Source organism: Procambarus clarkii, chromosome 82 (genome assembly GCF_040958095.1).
Source record: "Procambarus clarkii isolate CNS0578487 chromosome 82, FALCON_Pclarkii_2.0, whole genome shotgun sequence".
Classification (NCBI taxonomy): Eukaryota; Metazoa; Arthropoda; class Malacostraca; order Decapoda; family Cambaridae; genus Procambarus; species Procambarus clarkii.
In genome coordinates, this window is record NC_091231.1 from 13865061 (window position 1) to 13887607 (window position 22547).

Below are 22547 nucleotides of genomic sequence, written 5' to 3' on the forward strand. Positions count from 1 at the left end.
TTGCTATCTGGGACCAGAATGTTGCTGGAGGTTCAGTCAAGAGGAACCAGTTGACCTTGCAAGGTCAAAGTAACATTCAATGACATGTGAACCCATTGTCAAGACCAAGACACAAGAAGTTCTATTGGTCTAGTAACAATAGAAGTCGAATGACATGCTTGCTCTTCGAAGTTCATGTGTGAACTGACAGCTTGAGGTCTGAGATGGTCTGTGACAGCTTGAGGTCTGAGATGGTCTGTGACAGCTTGAGATCTGAGAGGGTCTGTGACAGCTTGAGGTCTGAGTTGGTCTATGACAGCTTGAGGTCTGAGATGGTCTATAACAGCTTGAGGTCTGAGATGGTCTATAACAGCTTCAGATCTGAGATGGTCTGCTATGAGGGGGTTGCCGATCAGTGCTTATTTCGGGCCAAGAGTTGACATACAGTGCTAGAGGCGACTCAGACATTTGTATAAATTATATATTTTTTTTACCAGATTTAGGTTTATATATTTTATATAACTGGTTATTGAAAGTATAGAGATACTCTGTCATGCGTAAATATTCCATTATGAAGCAATGGCGCCTGAAGTGAAGTTTAATTTACGGATAGCTGAGTGTATGACTGACACAGAGAATGGATTAGTTGAGTTCATTATTATTATAATTCATGAATTGATCATTCTGGGTCATTATTATTCAGTGCATTACGGCCGGTTGAAAAAATTGTGATTAATATTTCTATCGTTATTATTGTGTCGCAATATTTCTTCCAAAATATATTTAATCCTCATTGATTAGATTATACAAACCTGTACGGTGAGTAACTAAGTGGATGACCAGTGACTGCTGATACCTTTGGTACCTCTGTTCTTCTACCTAATGTAGGGGAACAGGAGTCTGTTCTCTGTTGTACGGTTACACAAGACTTCAAGAGTCTTGTGTAACCGTGCAACAACACACGATCCACCACCCCTTCAAGTCCACTACGGGCTCACCATAACCCGTGCTGCTCGGAACTTTTTGTTCCGAGTGACTGAATCTATAACAACAACAATCCCCGTCTCGCCTCTCCCCCTACGGGTTACCAGACGGCACGAAAGAATAATAATGAAATCGTGTGATGCACGATCTTAACAAGGAAAAAAAACAATACTGGCTGTTTCTCTCTCAGCTTCACATGGAATTATTTTGAGCAAGCAAGTTGTGTCTCCCTGCAATCTTCCTCAGCTCTCTCCCGGACGGTTCTACCTCAAGGAGGCTGCTGTGGACCCCCTGTGACTTAACCATCCCATGGATGATGCTCCACCGATGGACAAGGCTGGGTTCCATGCTACGTCAACAATCAACCAAGTAGAGGCAGAGACAGACAGTGCCCTGGAAGTGTCTACCTCTGTCCCCTACTCATTACCTCAGCAGTTGGGACAAGCCTGTCACTGTCTCCGTTTACACTGCAGGCTATAAATATCTCATATTAGACCTCTAGCCCGGCTTTGCTGGAGGGTCATTTGCCATATCTTCACTGCTCACTATCTTTATCTCTTTTTATAGATATAAACTTTGTTGTTCTTAGAGCATATATGACAGTGATAAAATATTGTCAATACAGAACACAGTGGTATTAAAATATCTACACATTTTTTTCAATGTATATTTGAGAAACGAATTCAATAGACATAATTTTGTATGATTATTACTGAGGTCATTAGCTGATCGACTGATTCCATGAACGTTTAATTAAGTGGAGTTCAACGAATTTCATCTGACAATCGGTTGTTATCTGGTTGAGCTCAACCAGACTCATGGCTCAGGAGGTCGACGTCTAGTTGAACTCGACCAGACTCATGGCACAGGAGGTCGACGTCTAGTTGAACTCAACCAGACTCATGGCTCAGGAGGTCGACGTCTAGTTGAACTCAACCAGACTCATGGCTCAGGAGGTTGACGTCTAGTTGAGCTCAACCAGACTCATGGCTCAGGAGGTCGACGTCTAGTTGAGCTCAACCAGACTCATGGCTCAGGAGGTCGACGTCTAGTTAAGCTCGACCAGACTCATGGCTCAGGAGGTCGACGTCTAGTTGAGCTCGACCAGACTCATGGCTCAGGAGGTCGACGTCTAGTTGAACTCAACCAGACTCATGGCTCAGGAGGACGACGTCTAGTTAAGCTCGACCATAGCGGCGAGAGCTCCACTGAAGGCGGCGTTGTAGTCGCAGGCGACCTCGTTGTGCTGGTAGTCTTGGCGGCTGTCAGTGTAGCCGTCAGACTGCAAGGAGAAGAACAGTTCATTACGGAGTATTCTGGCTTAGGAGGTAGGTCGAAGAATGAATTACTAACCACACCCACTATTAATACCACCTATTTTACCCCTAAATATCTTGAGATGATTTCTGGGCTTTGTAGTGTCCCCGCGACCCGGTCCTCGACCAGGCCTCCACCCCCAGGAAGCAGCCCGTGACAGCTGACTAACACCCAGGTACCTATTTTACTGATAGGTAACAGGGGCATAGGGTGAAAGAAACTCTGCCCATTGTTTCTCGCCGGTGCCTGGGATTGAACCCGGGACCACAGGATCACAAGTCCAGTGTGCTGTCCGCTCGGCCGACCGGCTCCCAAGTAATAATCATATTATTATGATCACTCCCAAATAATCTAAGAGTCAAACAGAGATGATATCTTTTGAAGATGGCGTGTGATGCACAGTGCTTTTTGTTATCTAATAAATCAGCTTTTTATCATTTAAACTTATTTGTTTGTGTTTTGAGTGAGCTTTTAAGTGTAAATCATGTGTTCGTGTATCAAAATACGACATTAGTGTTCTTCAAGTCTTATTTTTATATTTTTCAAAAACATAACATATGTTATGCTCAAAACATAACATGTAAGATACAGTTGGAGACAAAATAAATTCCCAACAATAAATTTGAACGAATGATATTCAAGCGGTTAACTATAGAGGGCACTTTATAACTCATGCTCATATAAAATGAGTTAGAACCAGCGACAAATCTCAAGTGGTTTTGCCTACGAACCAGAGCAACTCACCCAACCTGTCAAAACCTACGTTCATTGCCAGGGGAAGCAAAAAACTTTTCGCTGTACTTAATTTCAGTCACACATCGAAATTGTGACGCATTAGCAACCCACCTACCAAAGAGCCAAAGCTCAACCCCCGCAAGGCACAACGGGCTCACCATAGCCCGTGCTACTTGGAACTCTGTTCCAGGTAGCGAATCTTTAACAACCCCGCAAGCACAACTAGATGAGGTGAGTACCTGGTCGGGGCCGCCGACGAGGGCGCCGTAGAGGGTGTGCGGGTTGGGTCCTGGCTGGTTCTGGCCCCACTGGTTGTGCAGACACGACTGTGGTGGAATGGGACACGAGCTGTGGGGAAGGAAACAGCACGACTGTCTTGAATCTCCGTCATAATTGTAAACAAAATCACTCTAGTGAGAACAGACAACGCGTTTCTCACTCGTTGCTTTAACAGGAAATTATAATTTTCATATATTATTTTATAGGTTTTAGAAGAGAAAAATTAACTAGTGAGTCGATGTAAGGTTTCATGCTTTATGATAGTGGTTCATGTGAGTGGTGGTAGTGACTGTGGCAACAGGTAGGGATGATAGTGCTTCATGTGAGTGGTGGTAGTGACTGTGGCAGCAGGTAGGGATGATAGTGCTTCATGTGAGTGGTGGTAGTGACTGTGCCAACAGGTAGGGATGATAGTGCTTCATGTGAGTGGTGGTAGTGACTGTGGCAGCAGGTAGGGATGATAGTGCTTTATGTGAGTGGTGGTAGTGACTGTGGCAGCAGGTAGGGATGATAGTGCTTCATGTGAGTGGTGGTAGTGACTGTGGCAGCAGGTAGGGATGATAGTGCTTTATGTGAGTGGTGGTAGTGACTGTGGCAGCAGGTAGGGATGATAGTGCTTCATGTGACTGGTGATAGTGACTGTGGCAGAAGAGGAATGCGGGGACGCACCTGGAGCGGTGGTGGGGGCGTGTGGGCGGGTCGACACCGAAGCCCACGACGAAGGAGTGACCGAAGTCACCCAGGATGTAGCCAAGTTGACCGTCAGCCCACTCCCTGTTGGCCGCAGCGTCAGCTGGGTCTCCGTACTTGGCCGCCTGCAGGTAATAACAGCCGGGTTGTATATGTTTGTTAACTGTTAGTCTCTCAGTCTATAGTAATAATTCCAATATGGTGATAATTGCAACCAATGATACGGTGCTTGTCGGTGTCTTTGTTACACTGTTGGACTGACCCAGAGGGAGATGAAGGCGACGTTGGCAGCGTGACGGTTCGAGCCCCAAGGGTCCAGGAAGACCAGGCCTCCAGGTGTGTACTGGGCGTCGTTCTTCAGGTAAGTCAGGAACGCCTTGAGGGCGTCCGCGTACTTGGTGTTGCTGGGGTCGACCAGTGACCCCAGCGCCTGAGGCAGACAAGAAGTACATAAAATCATACTTATAAACATTAATAGTAATCATCATTTGATATGTTATAATAGATCCGAATAGTATGAGTAACGTTGATATGTAAATAAAAATGATTATAAATATGAATTATTATAAATATGGAGAAAAAAATACAATAACGTAAGTGGTTGACAGCCAGAGGAACTTAATTTATGCCTCATTGCCACGCAATTCTTGGAAAATTTGGGAAAATTTCGACAATTTTAATTCCCAGCAATTGGCGCGCATTAAGTTCTTAACTCTGCATTAACTCCTATCTAGCAATTATCCTGATATAGTAATATCTTTGCCTAAACATATGAAGCCTGATATTAATCAATACTAAAATAATTATTCCATTTGAATAAGTTGGCACTATTTTGTTGGTCTATTTACTATGTGTAATAGCATTTGCTTACGTAAGCGCCGGCCTTCTTGTCGTCCCAGGAGAACTGGAGGGCGCCTTCCCCCAGCGAGAAGTCGTCCCAGGCCGCCTGAGCCTTAGTGAGGTAGGTGTCGTCTCCTGTGGCGCGGTACAGCCACAGCGCCCCCCACAGCAACTCGTCCCCGTACCCACTCCACGACCTGTGGGAGACATCACGTGCCCAGGTTATTATGTGTCTCCTGTGGGAGACACCACGTGCCCAGGTTATCATGTGTCTCCTGTGGGAGACACGTGCCCAGTGGGAGACACCACGTGCCCAGGTTATTGTGTGTCTCCTATGGGAGACACCACGTGCCCAGGTTATTATGTGTCTCCTGTGGGAGACACCACGTGCCCAGGTTATCATGTGTCACCTGTGGGAGACACCACGTGCCCAGGTTATCATGTGTCTCCTGTGGGAGACACCACGTGCCCAGGTTATTATGTGTCTCCTGTGGAAGACACCACGTGCCCAGTGGGAGACACGTGCCCAGGTTATCATCTGTCTCCTGTGGGAGACACCACGTGCCCAGGTTATCATGTGTCTCCTGTGGGAGACACCACGTGCCCAGGTTATCATGTGTCTCCTGTGGGAGACACCACGTGCCCAGGTTATCATGTGTCTCCTGTGGAAGACACCTCGTGCCCAGGTTATCATGTGTCTCCTGTGGGAGACACCACGTGCCCAGGTTATCATCTGTCTCCTGTGGGAGACACGTGCCCAGGTTATCATGTGTCACCTGTGGGAGACACCACGTGCCCAGGTTATCATGTGTCTCCTGTGGGAGACACCACGTGCCCAGGTTATCATGTGTCTCTGGCCTGAGGTGCATGAAGTATCTCCAGTACGATTATCTTAAAATCAAGTAAATGGTAATATATGTGCGGTAAGATTTTATTAACGAAGTCCAAGTTAGTAGACATTTTTTTTTTTTAGGAGACGTAATTCTCCTTTTCGGAATATATTCACTGAAAGTTTAGGCTAGCCTTCAAGTAAAGTGTGTTCACTGATTGAGCAGCAAGCTTTTGTGCAGCCATAATAGCACTCCCATGATTGTTAGGACTTAAGGTCGACAACAAACTAAATAAAAAAAAAAAAATCTGTCTGTGTACTTCGAAGGGATGGAGTAATTTATCAGCCTCGTAGACAACCTACTTGTCTCCTTACCCGATGGTGTACTAAGGCTTTATCTTACTTCAGGCTAATTAGTAATTTGATGCTAATTATACAGTTACTCAATCAGAGTCTCCCAAAATCTTCAGTGTTGACCAGAATTCATACTATAGCTTCTTGTTTTGTAACATATGCGTCTAAATACAAAGTAGGAAATATGGTTCGAAGAATTTGACAACTAATTATTATTTTACCATGATTACAAACAACATGGTTAACAACTTACCTGTAGAAGGCAGCAGCGTCTGTGATGGAATTGTGGTACTCAAGACGGTACTCGTCGGCGAAGGCATAGAGCTCCTTGGCCGAGCTTAAAAGTTCGGCCGAGTAGGCTGAGTCAACATCCTGCAACGTGGTTGATCTTTAAGGTTTGTTGCAGCGAGAATATTTACACAGAGACTTAAGGTTAAAGTGCAGCACTTTAGTGATCATGATTCATATCAGTAAAGGAGGAAAAATGAGTGGGACAGGTCAGCAGGACGAGGAGTGGGCTAGGTCCGCATAGCTGGAGTGAGGCAGGTCAGAGGGAGGGGAAGTGAGGCAGGTCAGAAGGAAGGAGGGAAGTGAGGCAGGCCAGAGGGAGGAGGGGTGAGGCAGGCAAGAGAGAGGGAGAGTGAGGCAAGTCAGAGGGAGGGGGAGTGAGGCAAGCCTGACGGAGGAGGGGTGAGGCAGGCAAGAGAGAGGGAGAGTGAGGCAGGTCAGAGGGAGGGGGAGTGAGGCAGGCCAAGGGAAGGAGGGGGGAGTGAGGCAGGCCAGAGGGAAGGAGGGGAGTAAGGCAAGCCAGAGGGAGGGGGGTGTGAGGCAGGTCAAAGGTAGGGAGGTGGAAGTGAGGCAGGCCAGAGGTAGGGGGAAGTGAGGCAGGCCAGAGGGAGGGGGAAGTGAGACAGGCCAGAGAGAACCTCACCTTGAAGACGATGGAGGCGGCAGCGAGGGCGGCTGCTGTCTCCCCAGCCAGGTCACTACCTGCAGGAGCAACACCACAATAGTATTATTGACCACAAGACACGAGGTTTAAACAAAATATGTCTCACTGTCTTCAACTTGTTAAGCTTTCTCAGCCGCCTCTAAACTCATCTCTGGAAAAAAAGGAACCAGTAAGTGACCTCTTCAAACCTATTAAAGCAATGATCAACCCAAATTAACCTAACAGTAAATAATGTCCGAACTGATGTGTGTGTGATTAGCTGCCTTGTAAACACAAATTACACTGCTGACCCATGAATGTATGCAGTTTATTATAACATAATTTACATCAAATTTTAAAAAAATGTAATTATATTTCAAAGGAAAACACTCTTAAGGTCCTTGCTAGTAACAGCAACAGCTGCGAAGGTTATCAGTCAAACATCCGTTTATTTTATATCTTCAGATATCTTGCGAGACCTGAGACACACAACAACTCTGGAGAGCACTTACCTGGGGCGCTCGAGTCAATCTTCATGGAAGGTCGCTCCATGTGCATGTCCTCAGGTCGACCCCAGTAGCTGTGATCAGTGTTTCCTGCACCAACCTGGGGACCACACCAAACAGTAAGTGACCACAACCAAACAGTAAGTGACCACAACCAAACAGTAAGTGACCACAACCAAACAGTAAGTGACCACAACCAAACAGTAAGTGACCACAACCAAACAGTTACCATCCTCTGCATCATATATATGCCAGAACAGAATGATACAACTCACAATAATATAACACAGGGCGAAGGCAATTTGTTGAACAACTAGTTGTAGTAATTAGTTATCATACAGCTCGTGACTCGTTTTTCCCAGCTGCTGCACTGGTTAGAGATAATTAGAGAGCCTGTTACGTACGTGATTAATGTTGCCCGCGCCTGATACTACTAGTATTGGTAATTTGCTAACTTATTACCGGTTGATTAGCACTCTCACCTGGCAGACTAGTTAGGGTTCAACTTCCTACACAGGAGAAACTAATTAGTGAAGACCACACGAGATAAACAACATTTGACGTTAGTGGCCGTACAGTGACAGTGGACGTACCTAACCGTACAGTGAAAGACAGTGAACGTACCTGGCCGTACAGTGAGAGACAGTGAACGTACCTGGCCGTACAGTGAGAGGCAGTGAACGTACCTGGCCGTACAGTGAGAGACAGTGAACGTACCTGGCCGTACAGTAAGAGACAGTGAACGTACCTGGCCGTACAGTGAGAGACAGTGAACGTACCTGGCCGTACAGTAAGAGACAGTGAACGTACCTGGCCGTACAGTGAGAGACAGTGAACGTACCTGGCCGTACAGTGAGAGACAGTGGACGTAAATAACCATACAGTGAGAGACAGTGGACGTACTTAACCGTACAGTGAGAGACAGTGGACGTACCTGGCCGTACAGTGAGAGACAGTGGACGTACCTGGCCGTACAGTTCGTACTCAGCAGTGTGGGCCTTGAGGAAGTAGTCGGTGGCCCACTTGACAGCTGCACGCCCGTACTCCGTCTGACCTGTGGGCGGGAGGCACTCTAGTACTTCTACCTTAGTATGTGTTATGGGGCGTTGAGAGCGCGTTGTTGAACACGCTTGAAGTACGATAACCAAACCACACATCAGAAGATGGAGACACGACGACGTTTCGGTCCCTCGTGGACCGTTATCAAAACCCACGATTTGATAATGGTCCAGGACGGACCGAAACGTCCTCGTTTCTCTGCCTTCTGATGGGTAGTTTGGCCATCATGTCTTCAGCCAGGTTATTGTGACTCATCGCCTGCACATGTTAGAAGTTCCTTGTGTATGTTGTTGATGTCTCGTGAACATGTGAGCCTGGAGTTGATGTACATGTTATCAACGTGTTCTGATGTTTTGTGATCATATGAGCGTGTTCTTAACATTTCAGTTTTGTTTAACTTATAAGTTTTTCCCCAATTATTTTACTGCAAAACTGCTTAAACAAGATAAACTATAAACAGTAATTACTGACCAGCGGCGGCGTATCCTTGAGGGAAGTCGAGGAGGCCCCAGGCCAGCACTGTGGCGGTGTAGGCCATCGGGAAGCCGAATTTGACGTGATCTCCAGCTGTTGAGGAGAGATGGTGAGGGTCAGGCAGGGAGGGTGAGCTAGCTCTCTCTCTCTCTCTCTCTCTCTCTCTCTCTCTCTCTCTCTCTCTCTCTCTCTCTCTCTCTCTCTCTCTCTCTCTCTCTCTCTCTCTCTCTCTCTCTCTCTCTCTCTCTCTCTCTCTCTCTCTCTCTCTCTCTCTCTCTCTCTCTCTCTCTCTCTCTCTCTCTCTCTCTCTCACCGTCGTAGTAGCCTCCAGTAAGGTCGTGGCCAACATCAGAACCATCGTCCAGGGCGGAGTCCCACCTCCAGGGGGTGACGCGCTGGTCCTCGGGCAGGTGACCTGAGCGCTGAGCCTCGTAGAACAGGATGGACATGCACAGGGCCTGCAAGGCACACATGTCTGTTAAACTGTAGCTCAGCCACACCGTGTACGGCTGCAGTTAGTGAGGAAACACTACAGCAAGATGTGTAGAACATGTTACATTAATACACGCAGAATATCGACAGTGAATGAGGCAATAACTGCCTTTCATACTGGCAATTCATCTTACATATTTCCACATTAACAGACGGCATTGCAACAACATATTCCTCTAAGGTTATGAAGTCACTGGTTACAAGAGACAGTGTGAGGTACAGACCTGCGCGTAGTCGTATCTTCCCATGCCGGTGGCCGGACACGGGTTGGTGAAGGGGAACTCGGTCGTGAAAAAGAGTCCATCTGCAAGTGCAGAAAAGGAGACTTGTAAGGAGGTCGAGTCATGAGGAATGAAAGTGACGAATGAAAGAGCATTAAGGCAGAAAATATTGACCTCTATAGAAAATATATTATATATGCATATATATATATATATATATATATATATATATATATATATATATATATATATATATATATATATATATATATATATATATATATATATATATATATATATATATATATATATATATATATATATATATATATATATGACAATGTCAGACCACGGAGGAAAAATGAAACAGGAATTTCCTTAAGTACTTTCGTATATTAAATACATCTTCAGAAGGTGTATATAATACATCGTATATTCAAATACGTATATTCAAATACATCTTTGACCTTCTGAAGATGTATTTAATATACGAAAGTACTTAAGGAAATTCCTGTTTAATTTTTCCTCCTTGGTCTGACATTGTCACATTCTTAATCACGTGTTTATTTTCGTGATATACACACATATATATATATATATATATATATATATATATATATATATATATATATATATATATATATATATATATATATATATATATAATATATGACAGTGTCACACTACGGAGGATGAATTGAAATAGGAATTTCCTTCATACTCCGTGGTCTGACACTGTCACATTTTTCATCATGGGTTAATTTTCATGATTTACACACATAATATATTTAAGACTGACCACACGCTTCTTGGCCGTTAAGGAGGACAGAGACGACGTTCGGGTGGGTGCCCTCGTCGTACTGGGCCTGGAAGTGGATGCTCACATACCCGCCAGTCTCGAAGAACTTCTGGTTCGTGATTCTGAAGTGAGTGTCGTCAATCTTCTCCACTCCTCCGTCCCAGAACTGTCAAAATGATGGACTATCATGATGATTATTATTTTTATTCGTGTATTTTTGATGTCCAAGAACTGTGACAATTATATGCTAATGTAATATTAATATTTGTCGGTATAATAATTGTATTTACAAATTTGCTGATATAAGTTATCAGCATTTTTCTTATACAATAACTTGAGAAGGGTTGCTGGCATACTCGAAGGACGGACGCCACGTTTTCACTACACATTATCTTTAACACTGTAACCGTGTAACAGTGATGGTATCATCACTGTAACCATGGTAACTACACATCTTCCAGTTTCTTTGTCACCTTCACAACCCTTTACCACCTTTCTTACCCTTCATTACCTTCCGTTTCCTGCACCACCTTCCCTACCCTTCACCACTCCTCTCGATCCTTCACCACCTTCCCTGTCACTCGCCACTTTCCCTAACACTCACCATCTTCCTTATCATTCACCATGGAAAATAATATCAGTTGCCATTTTATGCAAAGTTGGGGAACATTGGGTTTGATTCTGAACCACCTACGACCACCCCCAGACACAGGCCAGTCACCCTGGAAAGTTTCGTGAGGCTATCATCTAGCGTCTGGGCTACATACTCGAACAATCAGACATCCTCTCCTATAGATATGTATACACCTATATATATATATATATATATATATATATATATATATATATATATATATATATATATATGTATATATATATATATATATATATATATATATATATATATATATATATATATATATATGTCGTACCTAGTAGCCAGAACTCACTTTTCAGCCTACAATGCAAGGCCCGATTTGCCTAATAAGCCAAGTTTTCATGAATTAATATATTTTCTTTAATTTTTTTCTTATGAAATGATAAAGCAACCCATTTCATTATGTAAGAGGTCAAATTTTTTTTATTGGAGTTAAAATTAACGTAGATATATGACCGAACCTAACCAACCCTACCTAACCTAACCTAACCTATCTCTATAGGTTAGGTTAGGTTAGGTAGCCAAAAAAGTTAGGTTAGGTTAGGTTAGGTAGGTTAGGTAGTCGAAAAGCAATTAATTCATGAAAACTTGGCTTATTAGGCAAATCGGGCCTTGCATAGTAGGCTCAAAAGTGAGTTCTGGCTACTAGGTACGACATATATATATATATATATATATATATATATATATATATATATATATATATATGACAAATAATATAGACTATTGAAGGTAAAGAAGCTTCGTTGGACTGCTCAAGGTTGAGTGTGTGAGGTGTCGGACTCAAAGTTAATCAACCTCTGGAGGGCTGTTGATGCCAAGACAATAGTCTTGGTGACTATAACCAGTAAGTATACTTTTGCATACTTGTATACTTTTAGAACAGGATATAGTTCAGGATTAAAGTATACTCTCAGCATATAAACTATGCTGGATATATACATTATATACACTAAACTCTCGACGTATATATATCCCCTTGTTTAGATTATAGTGATTACTTCTTTGTATGTTATTATATATTTTTTAAATATGGTTTTCTAACTGAGTGCAAATCAGACTTTATAAATAAAAGTGAAACATTGAATAACAAAGTTCAAGTTTAATTTAAAATATAAATAGTAAGGTGTTCATGACGAGAAGTTGTGCAGGCGATTAGTTGCAAAAACGTGGCTGAAATATATTGATCAGACCACACACTAGAAAGTGAAGGGACGACGACGTTTCGGTCCATCCTATCAATCGACTTGAAAATGGTCCAGGACGGACCGTAACGTCGTCGTCCCTTCACTTTCTAGTGTGTGTGGTCTGGTCAACGAGAAGTTGTCACTCACAGACAAGCCGTTCAGAGGGCTGTCGAAGGTGATGACGACGTCGAGACCGTTAAGAGGAACCAGGGTCTCGGAGGTGAAGTTACCATCGTAGCTGTTCTGTGTCTCCGTCATGATGGTGATCGTGTCACACATCTGAGCCTCCACACCTGCAAGGTAAGCCACGCACTCACTATAGGGAAAACACTCTTTTTCAAAATTCAAAATTCAAATGTTTATTCAGGTAAAGTATATACATACAAGGGGTTATCTTGAGATGATTTCGGGGCTTTAGTGTCCCCGCGGCCCGGTCCTCGACCAGGCCTCCACCCCCAGGAAGCAGCCCGTGACAGCTGACTAACACCCAGGTACCTATTTTACTGTTAGGTAACAGGGGCATAGGGTGAAAGAAACTCTGCCCATTGTTTCTCGCCGGCGCCCGGGATCGAACCCGGGACCACAGATCACAACTCCAGCGTGCTGTCCGCTCGGCCGACCGGCTCCCGAATATGATAGAAATATTGATGAGTTTATAGATAGAGCTTGTACATACAATGCCTAAAGCCACTATTACGCAAAGCGTTTCAGGCTTTGTATAATCTTGTATATAATTATAATCACTCTTCAGTCTCCGGAAATACATGATAAGTGAACGTTTCGAAGCACGGCCAAAGAGGCTTCGGTACAATCCCAAAGTCTCTATTGGTCCCCTAGACGTAATCCCTAACAGGTTCTTAAAGCAAATATAGTTTCATGAACATGCAGTCATGAACTAAGCTGCAGCAACAAATCAATTAATACAGAATTACTGTCCCGTTTATACTACTTATGTAGCCTAATAATCTGCTTACAATCTTAATTAATCACTTCATTAATCACACAAATAATTAATGAGGCATTTCAATATCGCTAAAATTATGTTTGTGTAAATATAAATGAAACACAATAAATGCATTACATATTTTGTCTGTCATACACACACACACACACACACACACACACACACACACACACACACACACACACACACACACACACACACACACACACACACACACACACACACACACACACACATATATATATATATATATATATATATATATATATATATATATATATATATATATATATATATATATATATATATATATATATATATATATGTTGTACCTAGTAGCCAGAACGTCGTACTCGGTCAGCTATGCAAGGCCCGATTTGCCTAATAAGCCAAGTTTTCCTGAATTAATATATTTTCTCTAATTTTTTTCTTATGAAATAATAAAGCTACCCATTTCGTTATGTATGAGGCCAATTTTTTTATTGGAGTTAAAATTAACGTAGATATATGACCGAACCTAACCAACCCTACCTAACCTAACCTAACCTATCTTTATAGGTTAGGTTAGGTTAGGTAGCCGAAAAGTTAGGTTAGGTTAGGTTAGGTAGGTTAGGTAGTCGAAAACACATTAATTCATGAAAACTTGGTTTATTAGGCAAATCGGGCCTTGCATAGTAGGCTGAGAAGTGCGTTCTGGCTACTAAGTACGACATATATATATATATATATATATATATATATATATATATATATATATATATATATATATATATATATATATATATATATATATATATATATATATATATATATATATATATATATATATATATATATATTGGAGGTCAGAGGATTGGGGTTATCCTCACCCAAATTTGTAGGGAGGAACAGTATGGGGAATGGGACTTACAGGGTAGGCCTACATTAAATACTTTAAGAAATATAACCTATAACTCAACACCCCCATGCGATTTTCAAATATTCGCAAATGAAATATGGGATGTGATGTCCGTAGAGTATTATCGTTATTCACGCCATTTATTCGAACCTTTTCATGATTTCATATATTGGGGTTTAGGGAAGATAAGGGGAGGGTAGGGAAAATGAGGGCGATGTAATACCTGGAGAACCTGGATGTAGGTGGGTGAGGACCTGAGTCAGTACCTGGGTGCAGGTGGGTGAGGACCTGAGTCAGTACCTGGGTGTAGGTGGGTATGGACCTGAGTCAGTACCTGGGTGTAGGTGGGTGAGGACCTGAGTCAGTACCTGGGTGTAGGTGGGTGAGGAGCTGAGTCAGTACCTGGGTGTAGGTGGGTGAGGAGCTGAGTCAGTACCTGGGTGTAGGTGGGTGAGGACCTGAGTCAGTACCTGGGTGTAGGTGGGTGAGGACCTGAGTCAGTACCTGGGTGTAGGTGGGTGAGGACCTGAGTCAGTACCTGGGTGTAGGTGGGTGAGGACCTGAGTCAGTACCTGGGTGCAGGTGGGTGAGGACCTGAGTCAGTACCTGGGTGTAGGTGGGTGAGGACCTGAGTCAGTACCTGGGTGCAGGTGGGTGAGGACCTGAGTCAGTACCTGGGTGTAGGTGGGTGAGGACCTGAGTCAGTACCTGGGTGTAGGTAGTGAGGAGCTGAGTCAGTACCTGGGTGTAGGTGGGTGAGGACCTGGGTCAGTACCTGGGTGTAGGTGGGTGAGGACCTGAGTCAGTACCTGGGTGTAGGTGGGTGAGGACCTGAGTCAGTACCTGGGTGCAGGTGGGTGAGGACCTGAGTCAGTACCTGGGTGCAGGTGGGTGAGGCCCTGAGTCAGTACCTGGGTGTAGGTGGGTGAGGACCTGAGTCAGTACCTGGGTGCAGGAGGGCGAGGCTGGTGAGCCCCAGCAGGAGGACCTGGACGAGGACTCTGGTCATGTCTGAGGCTTGAGACACACTGGTGACGGGAGATAGAGTCGCAGCCCTTATATACCCTCCGAGGCTCCCTCGCTATCTTTAGCACTTGGTTCGGACTATAGAGTTTCCTGACATCTGTACTGTTGTGGCCTTCAGGTGCCCCCTTAGCTGCTCTACTTGTGTTCTGTCAAACTCCTGTCTCGCTGTTTCGCTATTTTTTTGTACTCGCTACTTTTGAACCGGCTGTGTGTGTTTTTTTTTTTTTTGCAGGGATATTCCTGCGCGGGCCCTAAGCCTCTGGCTGGCCCACTAAGTGTTGCTTGTTTCTGTTTTACTTGGGCGGAGTATGAGTATTTATGACTCGTATGGTCGCTTCAGTAAGATTTTGCCATATGTGTTTAACAACTTCTTCTGCTCTGTTGAATCTAAGTTGAAATCTTAGTGGGTTTGTAACTGTGCACTGTGTTAGATAATGTTCCAGTGGTCTGTCGGGCATTTCTCCACAGTGCTGACATTTCCTCTAATCTTCCGGAACCTGTAAGCCTATTTCCCATGCCCATGGGTATCCAAGCCTGATGCGGTGTGTGTGTGTGTGTGTGTGTGTGTGTGTGTGTGTGTGTGTGTGTGTGTGTGTATGTGTGTGTTTGATGGCTGATGCAACAGTTTGCAAGTATTTTTTGCATATAAACAAGTGTAGCAGCTCAAGAGGACATTGGTGTTTCAACAAAATACTGTGAGGCTGTTCACAGTCGCCCTTCAGCAAGAGGACGGGTACAGCAGGGATTGTTACACTGTGCACCCGTTTAAAAGGCAGTTGTGGCAGCTCACATGAATATTATATAAATACTGCAATATGATAAATACATTAAATACACAAGGTGAAGACATTTCCAGCAGTTTACAGGTGTGTTATATCATTGTGATACGTACAGGTGAGGTACAGGTAGCGCTGTTACAGGACAGGTGCAGTAATCCACAGCAATTCTCACGATTGTGTTATCTCTCTCTCTCTCTCTCTCTCCTTGCGTCACGTCTTCACCTGTCGTGGGATAGCACCCGGGGCCTCAGCTTGACGTATCAGTCATTTTTTCAGAGCCAGACAAAACACTATTACAGAGGCCACCACAACAAGCAAAACAAGAAAATAAAATCTCTGTGGCACGATATTTTCCCAAAACACTGATGTTCGTTTCCTTGTCAGCCTCACAAGGAGTTACTTTGAACAAGCAAGGTGCTGCTTAACGTTTTCTTCAGCTCTCTCCCGAATGATAAAACTTCACCAAGTTCCCGGCTGAATACTTACTCCGTCAACACTCCCACGAACACCCCACTGAAGGACATGGTGGCATGCCTTCTCTATTAACCCCACAGACGGTACCAGCAAGATAACCAAACGCTCTTTTCCGTCAGTAGCGAAAACACGTGACTCTTAGGAAGCAGAAGAAATCCTATACCAATAATTTTTTTATATAAACTGATATGGCTGATCCATTTATGTAAATTTGTAACTTAAGCTGTACAAATAGTCAATTTATCAATAGTGGAAACTCTGTAGGCTTTTTATTTCAAATCAGAATAGCATTCAATAATATACTCTGTGTAATATATTGTTTCCAACACCTTTCCTGTTTTATTGTTTTGTCAATTTCTACGGCAACTCTTGAAATGTAAAGACATTTAACGCATAAACAAATCTACATATCTGTGTTGACGCAGTTTGTATGTGGGAAAAGCAGATAAGAGCTGACCAACCAGTATATTTCAAGGTTATCAGCTGGGAAAACTAAACTTCTTTCTCGGGTATTACTATTCAGATATCTGAATAGATGTTGCAGAATGCTCTCCCTATATATATATATATATATATATATATATATATATATATATATATATATATATATATATATGTCGTACCTAGTAGCCAGAACGCACTTCTCAGCCAACTATGCAAGGCCCAATTTGCCTAATAAGCCAAGTTTTCATGAATTAATATATTTTCTCTAATTTTTTTCTTATGAAATGATAAAGCTACCCATTTCATTATGTATGAGGTCAATTTTTTTTTATTGGAGTTAAAATTAACGTAGATATATGACCGAACCTAACCAACCCTACCTAACCTAACCTAACCTATCTTCATAGGTTAGGTTAGGTTAGGTAGCCGAAAACGTTAGGTTAGGTTAGGTTAGGTAGGTTAGGTTGTCGAAAAAACATTAATTCATGAAAACTAGGCTTATTAGGCAAATTGGGCCTTGCATAGTAGGCTGAGAAGTGAGTGAGTTCTGGCTACTAGGTACGACATATATATATATATATATATATATATATATATATATATATATATATATATATATATATATATATATATATATATATATTTATATATATATATATATATATATATATATATATTTATATATATATATATATATATATATATATATATATATATGTATATATATATATATATATATATATATATATATATATATATATATATATATATATATATACATATACTTGAATGAATATTTAATTGAAAGAAAGAGCACGGAACCATCAGCTACAAGCACTATTAATACTACTGCTACAGCTGATTTACTAAACTATCATTAGGAAATTATTAGCTAACCGACAAGGAATAGATTTTCCCCTCACTCTGATGTGCTAGACTCAAGTGAAATTATTATAATTAATCTTACAAGGTGGTGGCAATTGGCTTGAAACCCCATTCTTCGTGAACTAAAAGCAATCTCGGCATTAATTCTGCGAAATTGTAGAGACATGTTATCGTATGTCGACACAATAATGGGTCTCGAACAGACCTTTTAGAGGGCTAATGAAACCTGTGAATATACCAGCCCCCGACGATAGCCACACGATGACAGGCGAAGTGGTCCAGTATATCATGCATTAGTCGACTGGGAAAATTAAGATGAAAACTCATCTTAATTCACCCCGCATGAAAAGTAAAAAATCTACCTAATATATAGCACTAGCGCCTGCCTGGTCCCTGGAATATAAAGACCGACGCGTATAGGTGTGAGAACAGTAGTAGAACGATTTGGATGAACGTTTTCAGGGTAGGAACGTTTAAGATGGTTGTGAGAGAAGTGGTAGAACGATTTGGGTGAACTTTTTCAGTTTAGGAACGTTTAAGATGTTTGTGAGAGAAGTAGTAGAACGATTTGGATAAACATTTTTATGGTAAGGAACGTTTAATGTGCTTGATTTATGAGGAAAAGCTTAGAAGACTTGAGAATGATAATTAAATGTCAGAGCAGAAGGGGACACAAAATCAGATAAGTGAGGAGTTATAATGACTTTTAACGAATAAAACTCTATATGTTGAATAGAATGAGAGAAGTAAGGATTAAGTTTGTCTTAGCATGAACGAAAGTTGAATGCTACAAGCAACGAATTACTTCTAATGGCTTAGCTTAATGTGTGTGTGTGGGTGAAATTCAAGCATGAAAGAACCAATGTGGCAACGGTAATCGCATTTAGTCCTCTAAATGACGATGGTGTATAATGTTAACTTTTCAAGGAGTTTAGTAAACAAAGTTGATAAGATTTCAACGAGACAGTGAATCATCGTACTGTGAAATTTGTGTTGTCATGCAGAAATGGGCACTGAAAATTGCTTGGTTAGTGTGCTTAAAAAAAAAGACAAGGCACTACGGGCTCACCATAGCCCGTGCTACTTGGAATTCTGTTCCAGGTAGCGAATCTTTAACAACAACATAGTGTGCTTGACATTCTGGCAACAAATGACAGTGACTGGAAACTGACATATTAGTGAAACAATTACATAAATGTATGTTAAATAAAGTATATGTGGCAAGTATATATATGAAATATAACATTTAAATATTTTAACATGTTAAAAATAACATTTACATTTGTATTATGATTCAAAAGAGACAAAGGGATTATCTAAAGGATTATCAGACCATTTGAAAGTGATGAGTATGATGCCATTTAAATGGTATATCGACAATGGTGCTTCAGAGATATAATAGATAAAAAAGAGACATATTACCCTATTGTACAGTGACAAGCTTCCTCATCCGCCCCCATCGCTAGCGAGAACGATTAGGGTTCATACCGTGGGTAGGATAGGGCGACTGGGCACCATTCTTTCACAGTTTACCCCTGAATACCCAGCAGTAAATGGATACCAGAATGTAAACCGCAAGTCGGATCGCTTCCAAGGAACACAAAGGGGCTAGATTACCTTATCGGTTTCTGTACCTAGCCTAAGGCCCAAGCCCCAACATAAAAACTAATGTGTAAGACAAAATAGGTTATAAAAGAGCTGATTGATGAGTTGGATAGGAAAGAAAATCTTGGAGCAAGAGGCTCATGTAGGGTGTTGCATATAAAAAATAGGGAAGCCTATTAAAGAACACTGAGGCATGCAAAGAATATGGGGGAATATAATTCAAGTTTGTTGGTTATATAATATTCTTTTATGTTTATTAAATATTTATTTTTTTTCCCCAGAAAGTCACCACGACTCTATCTCCCACAACAATCAGGTGGAGGGCAATTAAGAGCTTGAGAATCATTGCTGATGGTGGCTGTCCTTGACGTTATCTTGAGGTTATGTTGAGATGATTTCGGGGCTTTAGTGTCCCCGCGGCCCGGTCCTCGACCAGGCCTCCACCCCCAGGAAGCAGCCCGTGACAGCTGACTGACACGTAACACGTGAGTGGTGATGGCTGGTGACGTCAGTATAACTGCTCACACACACACACACACACACACACACACACACACACACACACACACACACACACACACACACACACACACACACACACACACACACACACACACACACACACACACACACACACACACACACACACACACACACACACACACTTCAGGTGAGTACAAATAGGTGATTCTCAAGTCGATTGTGAGAAAGGTCCAGGACGGACCGAAACGTCGTCGTCCCTTCACCTTCTAGTGTGTGGTCTGGTCAACATACCTTAATATTATTTCTAATTGATGCCCCACAAAGTAACATTATCTTCAAGGCACAAAACTGTCCAGGTTTGTAATGAGGTCACATTACATCAAGCATTTCCCGGCCCTCAATGACCCGTTCAATACACACTTTCTGAGAAGGTTAGTCACCCACGCTCTTATTCAGAAGCCCCATAGCCACACAGGCCTCAATCAACGAACTATTTCCCCACATAATATTTTGATTTTGTGTACACTTATAACAAAGTTCCAGGAGGTCATATAATAAGGTGCAAACGATCTCAAGTTAATTGAAAATTTTGTGAATCAAATTACGGACTAAAATAAAGTTTATTAACCTCATGATTATGTGTTCTTGGAGGGTTTTCCAGTCAGTTGATGAGGCAAACACTTTCATGGTTGAGTTGATATTTATTATCCACATAGCGGAGTTCCCTGAATATGTTTTTTGTGATACGAGACGTGAGGGGCTAATTGCGTAAAAATACGAGTAACAATAGATTAAAAAAAATTTTACTAACAATATGATGTCGCAAAAAAAAGTTATGATAGAACTTAATTAATTAACAAAAAAAACGTTAACATTAAAATAAATAGTTTTTTTTCTGACATTTATTTAAAATATTACATAACGTCAGTATCTATATATTATGATGTCTGTCTGCATTTGGCTGTGTCTGTCTGTCTGTCTGTCTGTCCGAGTTTACAGTTCAAACCTTGGGGCTAGCCTCACCAAAATTGTAACACTTATTCCCGTAGGGTACGTGCCTAAGATGGTCAGGTCAGTGTTGGCAAAAATGGAACGAGCGCCTCTTGACACTGTGTCAAACCAACTAGGGAAGGAGACTAGGTTTATATGAAGGAAGTGAGTTGGGTAGGAGGATGGAAAAGAAAATGTGGGAGGAGGAGGAGGAAGAAGGAACAGAAGTGGAGAAACCCGATTACCAGCGAGTAATCTTGTCATCTCTTTTCTTGTCATCAGTCTCTTCCTGTTATTACATTTTTGTTAAATAATTTTTTTTATAAGCTCTATGGCTTTTGTAATATGTTTGCTACATCATGTATATACATTAATATCCTAGACCAGTTATTGTAAATTTATGCTGTAAACGATTATAATATATAAAATACCTGAATAATATTTAAAACTTCACTCACTCAATCAATAAATCAATCATTCTATTACTTCTTGAATATCAATAACAATTCGTAACGTAAAACAGCACTGAAAAAAATGTGTCCAGTTTGGATACATTTCCAATTGGATACAAATGTATCCAGAGAAACGTGACTAAGACTGGCTTTACCCAGTAGCAGTGGTGACCTCCGCCTCAAGCCAAACAAGCAAAGCCTCGTTCAACTATTACTAAATGGTGCCACGAAAACTACCCAGTTGGCTAGAATAAGTGATCCGAGAGATTCGCTCAAAGACTGTCTCGGAGTACCGAGCTGTTCCTTCGGTGAGGCGAAAAGCAGCTGTGCTTCCCTCGATGGAACAGAAGGCAGCTGTGCTTCCCTCGATGGAACAGAAGGCAGCTGTGCTTCCCTCGATGGAACAGATGGCAGCTGTGCTTCCCTCGATGGAACAGAAGGCAGCTGTGCTTCCCTCGATGGAACAGAAGGCAGCTGTGCTTCCCTCGATGGAACAGAAGGCAGCGTGTGTGTATGTGTGTGTGTGTGTGTGTGTGTGTGTATGTATGACTGTGTAAGTATATATATAGGCTCCATATCTCCTTTGATGACTTAAGGATGTCATATACCTTGACGATGGTTGTGTGAGCCAGCAGCACTGGTGGGGGACAGGAGATATTGGCAGGAGAGGACAGGAAGGTGCAAATGCTATTGAAGGATCAGGAACAGAGGACAAAAGGAGTCACCGGCGGGGCTTAGGATCAGAGGTAGAGGGGAGATGTGGGGGAAGGTCGCAATTACTTAGAGGGTGATGTGTGATGTGGAATGGTAAGGGGGAGGAGAAGGGTGTGATGTGGGATAGTAAGGGGGGAGGAGAAGGGTGCGATGTGGGATGGTAAGGGGGAGGAGTAGTGTGTAACATCAATGGAAGAGAGGTTTAGAAAGTGAATTGGGAACGACAGGATAAGAGGAAACCCGAGGGAGGGCACTGTCAAACACAGGGTGTGTGTGTGTGAGTGACATGTGAAGGGAAGGTGTTGGTGTCAGCTTGGCTTATTAAAACTCGTGTGTGTATGTGTGTGTGTGTGTGTGTGTGTGTGTGTGTGTGTGTGTGTGTGTGTGTGTGTGTGTGTGTGTGTGTGTGTGTGTGTGTGTGTGTGTGTGTGTGTGTGTGTGTGTGTGTGTGTGTGTGTGTGTGTTTGTGTGTGTGAGAGAGTGTGCAATTTTAAGAAAA

At 42.3% G+C, this 22547-nt stretch overlaps 1 protein-coding gene across 1 annotated transcript; it reads right to left on the minus strand.

The window, feature by feature from the left end:
• Window positions 1–1614: 1614 nt before the first annotated feature.
• On the minus strand, window positions 1615–15291 carry LOC138358276 (endoglucanase E-4-like). Its single transcript, XM_069316121.1, has 15 exons — window positions 15142–15291; window positions 12482–12627; window positions 10490–10655; window positions 9694–9773; window positions 9291–9435; window positions 8975–9070; window positions 8410–8498; window positions 7451–7544; window positions 6939–6997; window positions 6261–6379; window positions 4856–5021; window positions 4247–4414; window positions 3964–4109; window positions 3255–3363; window positions 1615–2245 (listed from the first exon to the last, which is right to left on the minus strand). The coding sequence occupies exons 1-15, from the start codon at window positions 15203–15205 to the stop codon at window positions 2138–2140; spliced, it is 1755 nt and encodes a 584-aa protein (XP_069172222.1). The 5' UTR covers window positions 15206–15291; the 3' UTR covers window positions 1615–2137.
• Between the last annotated feature and the right edge of the window lie 7256 nt (window positions 15292–22547).